At 41.1% G+C, this 17,935-nt stretch overlaps 1 protein-coding gene across 8 annotated transcripts in view; it reads right to left on the bottom strand.

The window, feature by feature from the left end:
* The window catches only part of ppfia2 (PTPRF interacting protein alpha 2), a 180,580-nt gene that overhangs the window by 2,975 nt on the left and 159,670 nt on the right, over positions 1 to 17,935 (bottom strand). For 2 of the 8 annotated variants that reach the window (XM_087831125.1, XM_087831130.1), the window contains 14 exons: positions 17,722 to 17,852; positions 16,977 to 17,158; positions 16,124 to 16,214; positions 11,449 to 11,530; positions 10,797 to 10,997; positions 7,528 to 7,590; positions 6,517 to 6,549; positions 6,243 to 6,418; positions 6,004 to 6,101; positions 5,499 to 5,674; positions 4,967 to 5,035; positions 4,041 to 4,197; positions 3,782 to 3,838; positions 757 to 848 (listed from right to left, as the gene is read on the bottom strand). In XM_087831125.1, the coding sequence (XP_087687251.1) occupies positions 790 to 848; positions 3,782 to 3,838; positions 4,041 to 4,197; positions 4,967 to 5,035; positions 5,499 to 5,674; positions 6,004 to 6,101; positions 6,243 to 6,418; positions 6,517 to 6,549; positions 7,528 to 7,590; positions 10,797 to 10,997; positions 11,449 to 11,530; positions 16,124 to 16,214; positions 16,977 to 17,158; positions 17,722 to 17,852 (1,575 nt within the window). In that variant the 3' untranslated portion in view covers positions 757 to 789. Of the gene's footprint in view, positions 1 to 756; positions 849 to 3,688; positions 4,198 to 4,966; positions 5,036 to 5,498; positions 5,675 to 6,003; positions 6,102 to 6,242; positions 6,419 to 6,516; positions 6,550 to 7,527; positions 7,591 to 10,796; positions 10,998 to 11,448; positions 11,531 to 16,123; positions 16,215 to 16,976; positions 17,159 to 17,721; positions 17,853 to 17,935 lie in introns of those variants that run through there. The other 6 variants (XM_087831126.1, XM_087831127.1, XM_087831123.1 and 3 more) reach the window with 4 other exon arrangements.

Here is a 17,935-nt window from a genome sequence, read left to right as displayed (position 1 = left end):
ACAATATCCGCATGAATGCCAGGACCAAAGGTTTGCAACCGCATTGCAAAAAGGTGATCAGTGTTACTTCTTTGCTGTTAATGTTGTGGCTGATCAGTGTAAATGCACTGATGACAGCCTATGTCACAGAGGTGGTTCAAGAAGACACAAGTTCAAATATTAGGACGTTGTTTCGTTAGTAAACATTTAGCCGAGGTCTTGTAAAGTTTTATGATTACCGATTCATTTCAACGATTTTAAATTGTTTTTAAGGACTCTCTTTTTTTCTTTTTTTTTAACAAAACATAATTATGTTTAATGTCTCATTGTTTGGGAAACTGGAATCGGAGACTAGGGCAAGCTCACTTTGTAATCTGTGAAGTCTGGATAAGTTTCATAAGGCCTTCTTCGGCAGCCGTGAACAGTCATAATCATGTAAATGAACTTTGTTAACTAATCTCTGTGTTAGACGCTCCTTGTTTATCTGAAAAGCGGATTTTTAAAGCTTTGACCATACCTGACTCATCTTTTTTGGACAGACATTAAAGGGCAGACATCAGGATGGGACCACAGCTCCCTGCATGCCCTGCTGTCTCCTATCACCTTATCACAGCTACCTGGCCAAAACACTGCAGAGCCTCGCCAAGCCGACCAGACAAATATGCTTATCTTGGGGGGAAAATATGGCCCTCGTCTCTATCATCCAGTATCTGTTTTAAGTGCTTCTGAGGAAAGCTGTGCATTAAACAGGGCGAGATTCTGTGTTGTGTTACATACAGCGTACAGTTTAAGGTCCCTCTCTTCCTCCTCTCAGCAGGAGTAGGTTCTCACCGTGGAGCTATCCAGTCGCTGCACCGCAGATGGTCCAACTGTAGGGGAGACAGTTAGGGGGGAATTATCATGAAGTCGGAATATTTAGGTTCCTACTGTGCAAGATGGATCCAGAGGGAAAGGAAACATTATTCTACTTCCTTACCACACCAAACCACAAGGTTAGAGATTCTCAACAGGGACAAGAAACATTTTTCTGAGTAGCATGTTCCTGCAGTAGAGGAGGCTGCAGTTTCAGGACTGCATCTGAGGGGGAACTATTTCTTTTACCTAAGAACTACCTACCAAACGATTACCAAGGACAAGATTTCTAGAACGCACTGTGAGCACTGACAGTAACACTTTTTGTTTGTATTTCATCCAAATATGACAAAGGAATGTTGATACAATCAGTGTCTATCTAGGTATTTAGAGTCTCCACATTTAATTTGAGAGCTGAAGAAGCCTCTTGGATGAGATGTGAAGTGTCTTTAAAGAAGTTCAGTCCCTTTCTTTCCAAGCTCCTTAATCTATCAGCTTTATTAAATCTAATATTAAAGCAAACATTTTGCCGTTTTACTCAAGTTGTGTAATCATAATCTAAAGTTCACATTTCAGGACACAATTTAACCAACATAGAAGTGACTTAAACCTGCACTTTATCTAATGGCCACCAGGGGGTGTCAACCAGTCCTGTTGCCCATTTGTATTAGGGTTTTGCAGATATGTGACCAATAACCACGTGAGGTTAACCTGTCCAGCATTTTAGACATGCCACAATTTTGATGACAATGTAGAATGGAGTGAGTAAGGGCCCAGTCACACGGGCGTAAGTTGCACCAGCTGGGAAGGAAAAATGGTTTGTGACACACTTTTTCTTTTAGTTTTACCACTACTGTGGTACTGTGTTAGCGACTGTTTGCAGAAAACCAATGAAAACTACAGGCAGCCCTCGCCACCAAAAACAATCACTAGGAAGTTTCTGCTGCAGCAACTTCTTTGCAACTGATTTCACCCAGTAACTCCCAGGAACCTAGCTAAGGTTGTATTGCATCCAAAGTGGTGGACAACTTTTGGAGTCACGTGAGAAACTTCAAAAAAACGTGCACAGAGTACCGTGCATGTTGTATTCCAGTCTATTTTACCATGTTGTTTTATCTCTGCATCCCTTCACATATGTGGGTGAGATCCAGCCATAGCATCTGATTCTATCTTTACTTCTACCTGACAATGAGGTAATTGTGCAATGCAAGAACTGCAAGACAGAAAGTACTGTATGAAAATGCAAAGTGATTGGTTGCTCTTTTGAGGTCATCCAATTCAGTAGGTGGAAGAGTCCAACAAACTTTGATCATGGTAGTGGTCACTGTGGGCCTGAAATTATATAGTCTCCTCTATTGCAGGAGCATTGTCTTCCTTTTTCCACACAATGGCAGTTACTTTAGTGACACCGTCATAGAAGTAGTCATGGATCACTCAAAGGAAATTCCTGTTTTGAGTGGACATCACCAGCAACTAGATATCAGTGAGCTGTGGACATCACAGATCAGGGGACAGAGTGAGTAGAGACAGAGGAAAACACGAAGGCTGTTTCTGTGTTATTGGGAACACCTTGTTAGAAGAGAACGCTGGCCAAAAACCAGTATATTTTGATGAGTTCCCATCATGTTTTACTGCATGGCATAATTGATAATGATTTCCTTTAAAGGATAATTCTGGTTTATTGTGATCTTGAGTTATATAGTGTGCATATAGGATATATAGTACATAGTATATACAGTCTTAATGAGCAGATTGAGTTTACTCATTTTTAGTAGGACCTGAAATACCAAAACTTTCTTTGACTTAACCATTATGGATGGGCAGAAATTTGTATAAGTATAGCCAAATAGTTTTAATATTTACAAGAGCTCAAAATACTCAAAAGTTGAAATAATTTTCCTAATAAAGGCTGTCACGGATAGCTGAAAGTGACAACTGACTGTTGTTTTAATTGCTGAGATATGGGAATGTGGCTACAAAAGGTAGTTCAGAGCAGTGTGGTGATCACACAGGTTTTAAACTGATCCCCTAACAGCCCAAAACCTTTCAAGATAAAACAAACAATTACTCATTCATTAGGTAGTTTAATAAGTAGTTTTACAGTAGAGAGTTTACTTTAACCAACCTGTGCTCAGTGTCTGAACTGTGCTAAACTGTGAAAGGTCTTTCTGTTCAGCTCTGTCCTTTTTTAGCATCTACGTCAATCTCTGTGGTTTAAGGTTTAACTTGTGTCCCAGTTTATGCTTTCAGATCTCACTCTCTTAAATACAGGGTTTGTCATCAAATTGGCAGACTTCCATTATTTTTTATTGAGGTTCAACTTTCTGTGTAGTGCAAGAAGAGTAGTCTAATGCTCCCAAATCTCAGCAATTTCTTTAGCAAGAACAACATTAACATTTAAAAAAACAAACAAATGAACCAAACTACCCAAATTTCACAAACCAGCATTGCCCTTTAATATTAAGACTGTTTTAGCCAGAGTCCTCTTTAACAGTAAAGGGTTGAGGAATTGCACAAACTGTCAGTTTCAGTTGGTAAAACATTCAAGATGTACTGTTCACCTATGTAAACCTCCTGATTCAGGCCAACTTACATAGCACCGCTCAGCCACTTTTTGTTTTGCTGCTTCATTACTTCAAGGGTTAAACCAACAAGCATGGGTCCTAATCCATAACTTGACCCCTAGTTTGTTTTTAACTACCAGGGTGAAAGGCCATCTATTTTGCAGCTCTGCAAAACAATACCCTTGGAGTTGGATATTAAAGAGAGCTAATTATAGAAAGAGAAAAGAGAGGCGAGGGTGAGAGACCACAAAGAAAAGGAGAGATACAGCAGGACAGTGGTTGGCAGAGACCATGTAAAGAGGAGGGAATATATGTAGACTAATACTACAAATAATAATATTAACACACGCAGGGCCAACAAGCCCAGGACCTTCAGATGGGCTGACCTTGAAACCAATCCAAATACATGTCGTCAGGACTGTCATCCAGCGCCTCATAGAGGACTGCAGAGCAGCCGTCACAGAGTCAGAGAGAACAAGAGACACAGTCAGAATGCTCCTCACACACAGCAGGGGCAGGAACTCCTGCTCCCAGGTGAGATGCTTTCATCTCCCTGTTCAACAGGCAGACATAACCTATGTGTTGTTTGAAAGCCAGGCTTGAGAAATGCAAAAGTGTCATGTGTGAGAAATGAAGTGCACTTACCCTCGGGGGGCAGTCTTCTGGAGTGACCGGATGTTGCGGTGAGACGGAAGCCAGCAGGGAGTGTTTCTGCTGATCCAGGCATCATACTGATACCATGGATGTCCCGGGGAGGGAACTGCCTCCGCCACGATGGGCCTCGGAAGTCTTTGTCATCGCACTGAGTGACAGAATGATAGAGAGATTGTTTTTAGACAGAAAAGTTAAATAATTATATGAGGTGAGAGAAGAAGTTTCAAGAGAGTAGTCTTTGACTACTATCCCGAGTCCAAACGGCTCTCGCTCTCACCACCTGGTTCAGGCCTTAAGACCGGTTTGTGGCCCTCCTTTCCCTCCTGGCAACCTCCGGGACTATTGTCCTTTCACAGTGAAGTTACACCTTTGTTAAACATGTTGATTGCAGTGGTACTTCTATTCAGTAAGTAGTTGATGACTTGTTTAAAGGCAAGTTGGCATCTTCCATACAGACTATGGGTGACAGCAGCAATCTGCTAAGCAATCACAGAAAGGTTTATGGTCCGGCACCCCCTTTACTACTGATTTCACCTAGCAACAGCCAGCAACCGGTCGGGGCTGCCGAGTGGTTTGTTAACATATCATTCCATAGCAACAAGAGGCTACCAGGGGATCTCCAACTTGTCTATAGGCCTGTGCAACTGAGGCCTAATAACACTGATAAGCTTAATGTTTCAACATAAGTGAAAACAAAACATCCTGGCAGAGTTCATTACTTTTAAAGGGTAACGTGATATGTAGGATTTTGGATTTTTTTTTTACAAACTAACTTCAGAATTTGTAAGAGTGTTCGTTATATTTAACTATCTAATAACGGTGATAGAATGTGACTGTTAGAAATCCTTTAAAAGGCTTAGTTTTCACATTTCACCTCACAGTGGTGTGATGTCTTGTGGGTGATAGTTACTTCTCACCTCATCCAGTCTTCTGTCAGTGCCCAGCGCCAGCAGATTATTGTACTCTCGCTCCAGAATCTGACGTGCCTGAGGGGAAGAGGAAGGAGAACAAACAAAAAAAAGACAACACATTCAGAAGGCCAGCTATTCTTAGCTGCATGGTAGCAGAGGCAGCTGACACATTACATTATTCGTGGATTTTACCCGAGTATAGAGATGAGATAAGCAGTGAAAATTCACAGGGAAACTTGCCAGGGTGACAGTTGGCAAATCTGCATGCTCTGATTTAGATTCCACCGGCTTTTGAAGGCTGATACCAACATTCCTCTATTGAGCGAATGATGATATTTCTGCCCATAATTTACACCTTTAAATTTTTCTTTAATGTCTATGCCAAAAAAAAAAAGAGCTCCAAAAAATATCTCAATCGCAATAAAGATTTTCTGTTTTCAGCTGGAAAAACGTTAGACCAACTTAATGTTGTTGTTAGTGCACAGTCAAATCTGCCAAAGAAAATTGACTAGACTGCACAGTGCAGCTGCAGTAGTACCTGAGTGTTTTGTGTGGGGATCTGGAGGAGCAGTGCCAGGCTGCTGTAGTCAAAGTTGTCATCCAGGGCAACCAGAGCTCCATGCACACCGCTTTCCAGCAGGATGTTGGCGTAGTCCCTCAGGCCTATGCTCTGCACCCAGCGGATGACCCGCTCATTACTCCACACCAGAACGTCTGCAGAGACAAGTATGGACTTCAAATGTTTTCACATATGTTTGGTTTATTACAACATTTTTGTACCTGAAAAAGTGTCAACTGAACTTGCACATTTTACCAGATTTAAAATACTTTTAGACTAGATGTTAGTCTGGAAATTTCTGATAGAGTAAGATTTCACACAGTTCATACAAAGCGGAAATTCATTTTATGTTTTAAAGGAACTGTCACAGAAATACAGTTATCTGTTTTCATGCAGGAACTCAATAAAGACAAATCATGGAGGAAATTTTCAGCCTTGGCGAAGATGCGCACTCTCAAACTGCTCGTGTCTTGGATGTACTTGCCTCTCATTTCATGCTGGCTTTGCTCCCTTCTTCTCTCCAGCTCCTTCCTGTCATAGTTGAGCTTCTTCAGACACATGATCCCGTACTGTAGACTTGTTCTGATTTCAGGAAAACAAAGTTAAAAAGAAATGGATGCCCTCTCAGCTTAGCACCTCCCAAAAAACCTTTTGAAGTATGAGTTACTAGAGCCAGATCAAACATTTTGTACATATATTATAAGTATGATGCAAGTCTACTACCTGTGGAAGCTGTCCACCATTTTTAGGTGCACCCTCAAGTCCTTCTTGGTGAGGTGGTCCAGCATACGGGCATCCACGAGGCACTCCATGAAGTAGCTGCGGTACTGAGGTAGTCCTAGACTGGGCAGCCACTCGTTCCCTATCCACTCATGGTTCATGTCACCATAGGCAAGAGTCTAATAGAAAACACATTTAACACGATATTTAACAAAACTCGCCAAACCAATTGCACATTTTCACTCTGCCTGTAAGAGACAACAGGCTTTCCACCCACCTGTGCCCAGCTGCCCTCTTCAGACTCCGACTTCTAGCTCAAACACAGGGGAAAGAAAATGAGAGAAAATGAAGACCAATTGTCACTTTTAGAACAATAACAAATCCTTAAATTGCATCCGAATCAAACTGATAGTGCATGAGGAGACCCTGAAGGGAAACACAAATTTCAGCAGCAGCTGTTATACACCTTATGGCTTATGATGTTTTTTGTTTTTCATAACCAATCAAAAGTAGACCCTGTCAAAATTGGCATTTGCTTTAGTGTTCCAGCAATTTTGATAGCTGAAGGAAGGTGCTTTTATTTATTTTATTTATTTTTTAACTTAATTTACCTTAAATTGCATGTAAGTGGATGACAATGGAGACTCTCAATTAAAATAATGGGACAATCTGAATCCAGTTAATTAAGATACAATATGGTAATAAAATAAATCAAACAAAAAAAACCCCCAAAACTTACCCATCATTTTATAACAAACACTCTGCCTGCTACAATAACACTGACACTTGCCTCCGGATTGGCCTGAGAATGAGGTGATGAAATGTCTCTCCACACGTTTACAAGTTTCTCTATTTCTAAGATTGGTATTTTGATTAAACTCTACAGCATGCAGTTTCATAAGGAATAGTCCCCTGTATGCGAAAAAGCTGACTGCGAAATGTGATTTAAATAACTCTGACATCTGCTATGTGGTGAGTAACAACACCACAGAAATAAACAGCTGAAAATTGATGATTCGTGACCTTTCATTATGGAGCTTTACTGAGCCAAAGAACAGTGAACGGTGACTCAAACCTTCATTGAGGCATCAGCAGCTGCTTAAAGCTTCAAGCTGGCCATTAGTGTTGAGAAGAGGTTCATAGACCGGGGAAGGGTTTAACCGCTCATGTCTTCTCCATTAGAAACCATTCATATTTTTCCACCCTCTGATAATCGCACTTATACCACCAGACAAATATGAGTGAAAGAAAGAAAAGGGTAACCATTAAAGGACACAGCAGGACTGACCGTTTTGGAAGGGGCTGCCAGGGTCTCCATCTCCTCATGGGTCACCCATACATTGCCTGATGGCTATAAGGGGCAGAGCCCAAGAGACAGAGCAGCAGCAGGGTTGGTAGTAGAGGTCCGGTAGGAGGGGCAAGCAGTGTTAAAGAAGAAGAGCAGCACCACTGTAAGCCAATAGTGTTATAGCATCACAGTCAGATGATGAACTGGCCCCAAACCCGCCAGGGGTCAAAGGGCATATGCAAAGGACAAAAACACAAAGTATAACACAGGACATATGCATACAATACATACACAAGAGACGCAGATAACAGGGACATTTGGCATGCACAACATTTAAGACTGAATAAATTAGTAACCAACACCAACACACATGTAAATTGCACGTTACCCATCACCTTCCACTAGCAGACAGCCACCTCACTCAAACGAGCGAAACAAAACACATCTCTAATGGTGTCTGTCCATATCATTCACACCTACAGGTGCAACTGACAATAGTAGTGATGATTATGTTGTCTTGGCTACTCTATGTGATAAATTAGTAAGAAAGGCAGTTAAAATGTTCATCACAAAAACAGATTTATTTAATAGTGAAATGGACCTGGACTATGTTTGGGGAATTTTCCATTAATGATGTTCTTATTAATGGATTAAAAAAATACAGTAACATAATGCTAACCTTTAATAAACCTCTCTGTGTCACTGTATTACATTATTTTTTAATTTATTTTTTTTAAGCTGGTTTCTCTCATTGTTGTCCGTTTGGCTGCATTGAGTTGTCACTGTTGAGCAAAAGAATGACTGTTCAGCAGCTACAGGATCAGATATTATTGCCTAGATAATAAAAATGTAAGGCAGTGATTTCCAGTCAAGGTCACTATAGGACAGATGGGGCGACTATGGCTCAGGAGATAGAGCAGGTCGTCTAGCAGGTCGAAAGCGTCCGTGGGCAAGATACTCCCAATGCATCCATTGGAGCGTGAAAATTTGAGGGCATATAAGGTGAATGGGTGAATAAGGCCTGTAGTAAAAAGTGCTGGTAAATGGCCTGTATAGCGCTTTACTAGTCCCTAAGGACCTCAAAGCGCTTTACACATCCAGTCATCCACCCATTCACACACTGGTGATGGCAAGCTACATTGTAGCCACAGCCACCCTGGGGCGCACTGACAGAGGCGAGGCTGCCGGACACTGGCGCCACCGGGCCCTCTGACCACCACCAGTAGGCAACGGGTGAAGTGTCTTGCCCAAGGACACAACGACCGAGACTGTCCAAGCCGGGGCTCCGATTACAAGGCGAACTCCCAACTCTTGAGCCACGATTGCCCTACGATCGTATCTCACCAGATAAGTTCATTTTCACTTTTCTATTTGAACTAAGCACCAGTCTATTTAAACTGGACTGGTTTAATATGTGTGCATATGCGTACAGTAATATGTGTGCAGATTACTGTAGAAAGTAATTACTCTGGAAAAAAAATCAAATGTAATTAAAAAAACTTAGAAGTGAAAGTTACTATTGTGTGCTAATAGCAAAAAAAAAAATGCTAAAGAAACTGCGAAAAGTATGAACAGGGGGATGAAGTTGTTAGCTTGGGAAACATGGAGAATAAAAAAGTAGTATAAACTAAATGTGAAAAGGAAGGGTGGGTCTGACTGTGAAGCAACACACTCATTTACTAATGACTTGCGATCGTTAGCCATTTACCGTGAGGTTTCGCATTATAGGTAATTATCCATTATGAAATGGATATGACCAAGATTTATAGTATAAAATATAAATAAAATCAACAAATTGATCTGTGAAGGGGTTCTTGCGTCCATCTGACAGGTGTTTGAAGGTAAAACATTTAAAAAGGTTGGGATGAAATGGTAAAAGGTAAAGATAAAACCATTGCATGTTTCTGGTTTCAACGAGGCTGGGAAACCACCAGTTTTTACACTCTCTAGAGTTTCTGCTTGACATGCACATCCTGCTCCATTTACAAGGTCAATTAACCCCCTCTGTTAAGTGCAGAGGTTTTAAGTGTGAGGCCTGCCACAGTTGGGGGAGTTTGATTGGACTCGTCTCTGGCTCTGTAATGAAAATTTCATGAGGTGTGGAAGTGGAGCTAAGTGGTGGAAGAGAGGGCGAGGTGAAGGGGTAGCACAGCGGAGAGTACCGGCAAAGTTACTAAACAACAGGAGAGGTGAGAAGAGATTCTGAGCTATAATGCTTGCATGCATACTAGCAGCATCTAAAAACAACTTTAATGAATGCATGGGCTGGGTTTATACAGCCAATGCAACTTCTCACGTCTGCGTGATATATGAGTTGCACTGTAAGTCTAAGTGTACCTTTTGCATAACAGCATATTTGCTCTGCAGTGTGAACAGTTGCAATCATTAAGGAACAGCAGTGTCCTCAGAGTCTGTATGCAATTATCATGACAGGAGGGAGCAATGAAAGCAACTGTGGTGTGGAATAACTGGCAAGCTAAATTACAGTACACGTAGGAGCCATGTTTTACAGACTGGGCCATCACCAACTCCCACTGTAATATACGCTTACTTATCTTAAAGCAACTATTAAAAACCGCAGACAACTTGGATGTGATGGTAAGGACTGAGCGTGTTACCCATGCGTGAAGATGTGGTGTATGCAAGCAGGGAAGCTCATGTCCCAAAAATGCTAGAACTGTTTTGGAGGGAGAAATTATGATTGCATAATAAAGTGTTGCAGTACATGTATGTGCACTATAACCAGTGTGACCTAGTTAGCTATAGCTAGCTAGAGCTTCAAGTGCTTTACCTACATCATAAAAAAAACATTTTAAAAAAATCACAATGAAAAACTAAAAATACACATGACCAAACTCACAAAAACTCAATTTAAAAGGTGCAAAACAGACAGAATGTATGTTGAAGGAATGGCTCCACATTTCAGGATTTGAAACCACAAGATTAAACCAGGAACTTGTTAGCTTAGCTTTGGATAAAGATGGGAAACAGCAGTGTAAAGTCAGGTCTATCCAGCATCTTGAAAAATCACTAATTCCTTTTTTGTTTCGTTTTTTGTGCGGGTAGATATGCAGTTTATTATCATTTTCTGATATACCTAGGCTAGCTAGGCTAACTGCTTTCCCATGTCCAAATCCTTTTTCCTTCTTTGTCTGTTTTTTGCCAATTCTGTTGTTACAAATGATGAGAAAATTTCCCTCCTTTAGAGCAACGCTTCCTTCAACAAATATGTGTGGAAATAAAATTCCCACATTTTCCGTGTAACTCACGGTTCTGGAGGTGGGCGGGGCTGAGGGGCTGGTGAGGGAGACCATTTCCTGGATTGCCAAGCGAAGTTTGAGGCGGTGCAGAGGGTTACTTATTCCGATCTCCCGCTGGATTTCGGTGTCAGATAGGGCCGACATGATGGCACCGCTCTTCACGTTGGCACGACATGCTGCCACGTACCAGGCCGGCATCCCCAACCACAACTTCATCACACAGAGGAGAGGAGACAACAGTGTTAACCTGAAAGACTGAGTACTTATTTGGCAATAAAAATCATGTTAAGAATAAAAAAAAAAACCCTTTTAAGTCAAATATATTTTAATATCAGCCTTTAACTAGAACATTGTGCTGGAGGATTAGGGAGGTCATGAACTGGCTTGTGAATGTACATATGCTAGTAAACATTAGGGGGCAGAAGAGTGTCTGTATTTTGGGTCCTTTAGCTGTATATTCCAGTGTTTTCTTAAACGTCACTGAGTCACTACAGTGATCATCACATATTCTTAAATTTCTATTCTGTGCTACTGTTCGGTAAATATCCATGCAATTGATTGAAAACTGGTTCATAACTTCATACTTCAATAAAAGTAGAGCTACATCCATCATACGCGCTTCAATTATTAATATACCTACTAGTGATAGGTGACCATTTACCTCCAGCCACGCAACAACGGTAGGACCGTCCCACTGGGCAAAAGGTAAACCCTTTCTCCTAGCCTCTTCCAGCAGCTCGTGTCTGAGGGCAGGGACAGAGGAGACCTGGTATGAACACATGAATTTGTACATCCTGAACACACATTTGTTCAGTCTAACAAAACACCAGACTTTCTTACATCTCGCATCCTAAAACCTGCTCACATGCTCTTCACAAACTCCTGCAGTTAACGTTGTGCTGTTGCAGATCTGTGTGTGTGGAGTACACAAAGAGGATTGTACTCATTCACATTTTATCTCTCGGTCCAGCCTGTACTCCTATAGCATTGAAAGGGGCAATAATTCATCATTCACTTCTGTGCTAACGGACAGTGGAGCACAGATATGTACAGCTGTATCTGCACTCAGAGAAACACGCAGGCCTTGCATTAATGCACTTCAATGACTTCACTGAGTCCACAGTCCTTTAAGCTAGCTCATCCCTGTCATGTCTGCAATACGGAGGGCTGAAGCTGACATAATTAAAAGAAATCAATAAATGGATAAATAAATGGCTGACATTAAATTCCTCTCAATAAATAATTGAAAAATAATGCAGAAATTATACAATTATGACTGGTGAGAATCCCATTTGAATTGTAACTATATTTGTGTTATTTCCCTGTTTATTATTATTTCCATTTATTTTGTCTTTTTGTTAAACCTTGGTGGTTTAGACTTAAGCCAGTTCTGAGACTGGGAGGAGACACAAATCCCTGGGAGGGTTCTGTCAGGAAGGGCATCTGGCATAAAAATCTGCCAAATAAAATATGAAAAGAAATCCACTGTGGTGAACCCTTGTGAATAATGTTACAAATGAAGAAAAGGTTGATTTATTTGTAAGTTTTCTTTATGCATTTACACCTTTGTGTTCTATTTGTGAGCTTGGTGTTGATTAGCCAATAGCTGCCAAGTTGACCCATGACGGTCTCTATAAGCAGAAATGCATAAATAAACGAAAAAAAGCAAACACAAGAAAAGAAAAGCTTGGTGAAATAGAGACTGAAAATGCTAAGAATATATAATACAGAAATAGAAAAGACATGATGACCCCTCCATTAAGTTCCACCTTATTGTGCGCTCGAGTTACATCCGCAGCTATGCCTTACGAGGCATTTGCCCTGGTAGGATTTCCCAAGGTAAACTGGTCCTGGAGGTGCAAGGCCAGGTCCCCCCCTCAAAAGACTGCTATGAAGAACACAGCACGCTCCTCGTGGCCTGGTCTTAGCCCTTCAAGACACACGAGGCAGCGCTCATCCCATCACCCATCACCTACGGGACAAGCCATAGGTGTGTGGTGCAGAGTAAATCAAGGTAATGTAAGCCTTGGCAAACCAATCCCCAGTTCCTTAAACTGATTCTTGGGATGTTGGAAGCTGAGGTATTTCAGCCATATCCAAGTGGGAGGAAGCCCCCAGGCAGATGCAGGAAATGCTGGAGAGATTTTGTCTCTCAGGTGGTTTAGGAACACCTCTGAGGAGGTGCTTCGATGGCTACTCCCAGAACCAAGACCCGGGTGAGTGTCGGGAAAAAAAATATGGAAAATATTTGGAATGGAAATAAAAAATAAACAGAGTAAATAATGCAACGGTAAAACAATCTGTCATTATTTTTAATGATTTAATTAATGCCTTATTATCTAAATGTTTTTATTATTTTTAATATTATTTTGAATGCATCTCAAGTCACATCTATTTACTGAGACATTTAGGCATTTGCATATTTTTGATTTTGGTAGTTATGACTCTATACTATTTGTAAGCTAATATAAAATGTTACCTTTAAATTACATAACAGATGCAGCTACGGAGAGCAAGCTGTCTCTAGTAATTTAAGACTTGCTGCTTAAAGTTTGCAATAGTTCAACCTGGAACTCTAAATTTCTTTCTGCATATTTTGATCTAGATTGTAAAATATGTTCACACTATATTTAGAGGATTGCTTCAACCTTGGCAGAAGTACTGCATCAACAACAATGCCCACACCTGGAAAGCACAGTGCTGCAGTTATCTGCTCAGTGATTCTGGGCACCACACTAAACACGATTATCCATCTCATCGTAGTTTTTTTCAGCAGGGATAGATTTTTATTTGTTTTGGATGTTTGAATCATGCAGTCGAGTGTTTTTAAGTGAAACTTGTCTTCGCACTTTCTCGGCTGTGCTCCATGTTTTGTTTTTTTTAGCAGGTGTTGAAGTGTAACATCTGAGGTCTAAGTACTATTTTGTTATGCTTCCTTTTGAGGGTAGCTTTGAGCACCGGAAACAACCTATTCAGCCCAATGCAATTTGCACCATATCGACAAGGAGAAGCAAATAGATACTCTTTGTCTGTCATGCAAAGAGCTATTTGTGTTGTGCTGAATCCTCCCACATTCAGCGAGATACAGAACTGATAAACAGCCTAAAAATGCCTGATGAACAGGGGACCGAGGAACACACTCGTACTCACATCCACGCACGAAACAACAACAACAACACAGTTCCTATTCTATTTTGTGAACACATTTCATAACAAAATGAAAGAAAAATCAAACTCTGAATCAACCTCCCCTTCCCCGATTGTGTTGTCAAAGAACTTGACAAATGGAAGGAGAGGGCTTTGTAATAAACATGATACATGTAGCACTCTCAGCATTGAAGGCCTCGGTGTGGTGAAAGGGCACTTAAACACACCACACATGGCATACAAAGGCCTACAGGTGACAGAGGAAATGTGTTCATCCAAACACAACCAGATACATTCACTATCTTATCTATCCAGCACATGGTAGCTCATGTTTTATGTTCAGGTCAAGTCTAATGCATGGAGAAATACATCCACTGAACATAGCTGGGGGAAAAGGGAAGTAAGGAGACAGTTATGATAAATCATACAACCAAAAAGAACCTCTGACATTCCCATAACCAGATGTTGCAGCTGGTTATTTCACACAAATAGATAAGAGACACAGATAAGGAGAGGAAAACATTCTGGGTATAAAAATTGGGCCCCAGGTTTAGCGGCGGCACATTCTCTGTCCAGCCATGGATGCAGCTGCCATTGAACTGTAAAAAGGGGGGGAAGAAAAAGTGCTCATGTGGTAAATGAAAAAAAAAAAGAAAAGAAAGAAAGCAATGGCATCATTAACAGCCATGAAGGATAGATAGATAAGAGACGTCAGCTTTGGCACTGGTTCTTTCAGGAGAGGACGGATGAGCAGACACACAGAAGAGATGACACAAAGGGCAAAATGGCTGAGACAATGTCATATCCAGGAGGGCATTTATACATCCTCACAACTTACCCGCTTTGTTAGAGTCAGAGGATGATGAGAGGGAGAGGAAGGGTAAGAGAGGAGAGAGTCAAAGAAGAGAGAAAGAGGGAGAAAGAGAGCGACGGGGAGACAAAAGTACACACATGTTAATGAGTTTATAGGCAAATTCACCCTACGGCTCTAAACGCAAACACTTGCACTCCCACTCACTCGCGCACACACACAGAGACACATATCTCACAATGGAGGACATTCTTTAACAGGAGCATCTGTAGAGCAGTCCAAAAAAGTCATCTTCTACAATGCAGTCCTGATCACATCTCGTGCAGCAGAAGAAATGAGAAATGCACTGAAACACAGCAAGACCCTCCCCTCCATGGCCTTACATTCAAATGCTCAGTTACATTCAGATACTTGTTGTTACCTCTTGAAGGAAAACAAAACACACCGACAATGAGATCACAGCAGTACTGATCAACCAAGATGCTGAAATGGAAATAGTGCAGGCAGCTTAATGGCATGCAGTGAGGAGGAGGAGGAGGCACCAAGATGCAAGGTGGTGGCGTGTGGTCTGAATCCCGGACACTGCTATGAAGAAGTCGGTGCAGTGGAAGGAAAACAACACATTTGTCAACATACGGAACAACAGTAATCTCTATTGACCAAACTACATGGGAGGCAAAGTTATCCGTCATGACAACTCAATGTGCACTTCGAGCAAATGACATTCATCATTTGGCACTGAGGCATGGCAAATGCGCACACACACACGAACACACACGCACATTTATTCTGAAACACTCCAGCTGAGAGAGCCGATGTGTGAAGGGATTTCCCTTTTGTTTCTTCCCCCCCAAGAAGGCACCTAATGTGTCTGAGTGTAATCTATGGGTGGTGTGTTAGGAAAGCCATCTATAGCTTCCAAAGTGACAAAGAACCTTTGTGCGATTAATTGGCTTTTTAGCCTGGATCAATAGTGTGACTTTGGCTGTGTGTCTGAATACAGTGGGGCTGATCTGTGCTCGTGGATACTGATCGAGCTTCTGCTTTGTATTGATCCTGTTCTCAGGATTAAATCGGTTATGGTAGAATATACAGTGAAAGAAAAGAGGTTAAAGGTAAACCCGGGAAAAGAGGGTGTAGCCATTGTCTCTATACCATGTTCAGACTGGTTTATATACTGCAATGTAGCAGTGAGTGGGAATTCTCAAGAACGTTTGAGTTGGATTGTTTCCAAAGAAAATGTTTCTTCTCACAGGGTACCTAAATGTCTGTGTTATTATATTAAATGGATACTGCTGGGTGTGCATTAAGGGACTATGACGATACTAACTCCACCTCAAAATGTTCTAGTGAAGTGGCACTTAGGATAAACGCTTACTTCTTTTTCAATCTGCGGTCCTTCTCAGCCTGAGTGCCCAACTTGCTCACCCCCATGTCCTGGCCCGCCATGTCTGAATCCATCATTGTTGCTGTGGAGAACAAATGGATTTAAGTGAATATAATCAGATACTGTTATTATGAATGAATGAATAAATAAATACATAAATAAATAAATAGTGTATTTGTATTTTAGTTGGCAACCAGTTAAATCAATTCCTCTACTACAAAGAGACAGACTGCAATGTGAATGTCTGTCTGCATTTATAATATATTGTTTGCAAACCTTTGCCATTCTGTCTGAGAGTGACTGCAGTCCAAAACTGTTTGCAGAGGTTAAAGATGGGAGGCAACCTGTCCCCAGTCGCCCCCAGTTGTGACTGAAAGTAGTCATCCAGGTTGCTGAGGGTGTTGCACACTCAATCTCTTGACCACTTGGTCACTACAAGTGACCAAGTGGTCAGCCTTCCATTCGTTCAATGAATACAAAAAAAAAACTAAATGCAATTGGGCAACCTCCAATAATTTTCCCACCTTTGTATTTTAATTCTAGTGTAACTGAGCCATAAAACAGAGCCTTTAAAATTAAAACTAGTAGGTGATGACACTGTGGCTATGCCGAGCTGATGCATTTTTAGTGTGTTTATGCTGCCTACATGAAGTTATACATTGACTAGCTGCAGCAGTAGAATTCTAAGTAGTACTGTGCAGTTTGTAAACTCTGAGAGACCTTCTTAGCTGGCAAAACTGCAGCTAAGAATGCTTTTTAAAAAGTTTTTTTTTTTTTTTTTTTTTTAGACAAAATAGACCAAATTGTAATAGTATTAAGTAAAATATCCCAGCGCTGTACTCGCCTTGTGGATCTACCATGACCTGTCTGTGTGCTAGGTGTGCCAGTCGGCCTTTTTCCTTCTTGCCAAATAATCGTCCGATGGAGGATTTAATACCCTTCTTCTTTGGCTGCTTGTGGAGGGAGTCCTGGCTGCTGGCTACACTACTAAGGGCACTGGCTTCAGCCTCTAAAGAAGCCACAATCCTGAGGACAGAAACATACAGACAATATTCATAAAAGGAGTGTTTTCTACATTTTAATTTTATGAGATAATCAAAGGTTTTCCATTATAAGCTTATGTTAAGAAGTATATTTGTCATCTCAAGTACCTTTTATTTAATGCCCTGCTGTGTTACTCTAACTCGTTCTGTTATTAACTTTTGAAATGAAAGTTTACTGACTTTTTCTTGTGTTGTATCCCGGGAATATTTACTGCTTATAGCAAATGTACTTTTTGAGCATTTTATGCAAATTATTGAAGCTTCATCTCATCTGATATCACTGCAACAGTGACACTTTAGCTTTACTTTAGTGATACTTTAGCTTTACTTTAGTGATACTTTAGCTTTACTTTAGCTTTAATCATCAATATCTTGCGTGTTGAAATATTATTCATAGCACAAATTGCAGCTGAACTGGCAAGTACTAATTGGGCAGTATACTATCTAATTTTCATCAAAAGCAAGAATAGAATGACAGCATCATCTACAAACACACATCATCGAGAACTTTTTTAAGAAATGCCTTCACTTACAGCAGGCACTTACCCTCGTGCATCGTTGTGCGAGGAGGCTGGCAGTGTGTGTGTCATTCGGACAGTGCGTGGCGTCGGCGGGGGGGATGTCTCACACTTAATGGTGGCCTTGTCCTCGCGACCATCCTCATCCACCGCTGCTATCTGAAGGATAAGGGCAAAGGGGCGGGGCATTACAAGTGACCTCGGACACTAGTAAGTCAACTATTTATTCACGGTGTCACTGC

This window comes from Neolamprologus brichardi, chromosome 17 (assembly GCF_056152115.1).
Source record: "Neolamprologus brichardi isolate AB-2024 chromosome 17, ASM5615211v1, whole genome shotgun sequence".
In the NCBI taxonomy this organism is placed as follows: Eukaryota; Metazoa; Chordata; class Actinopteri; order Cichliformes; family Cichlidae; genus Neolamprologus; species Neolamprologus brichardi.
The sequence above is the reverse complement of the archived record's forward strand: the minus strand, read 5'-3'. Positions and strand labels throughout refer to the sequence as shown.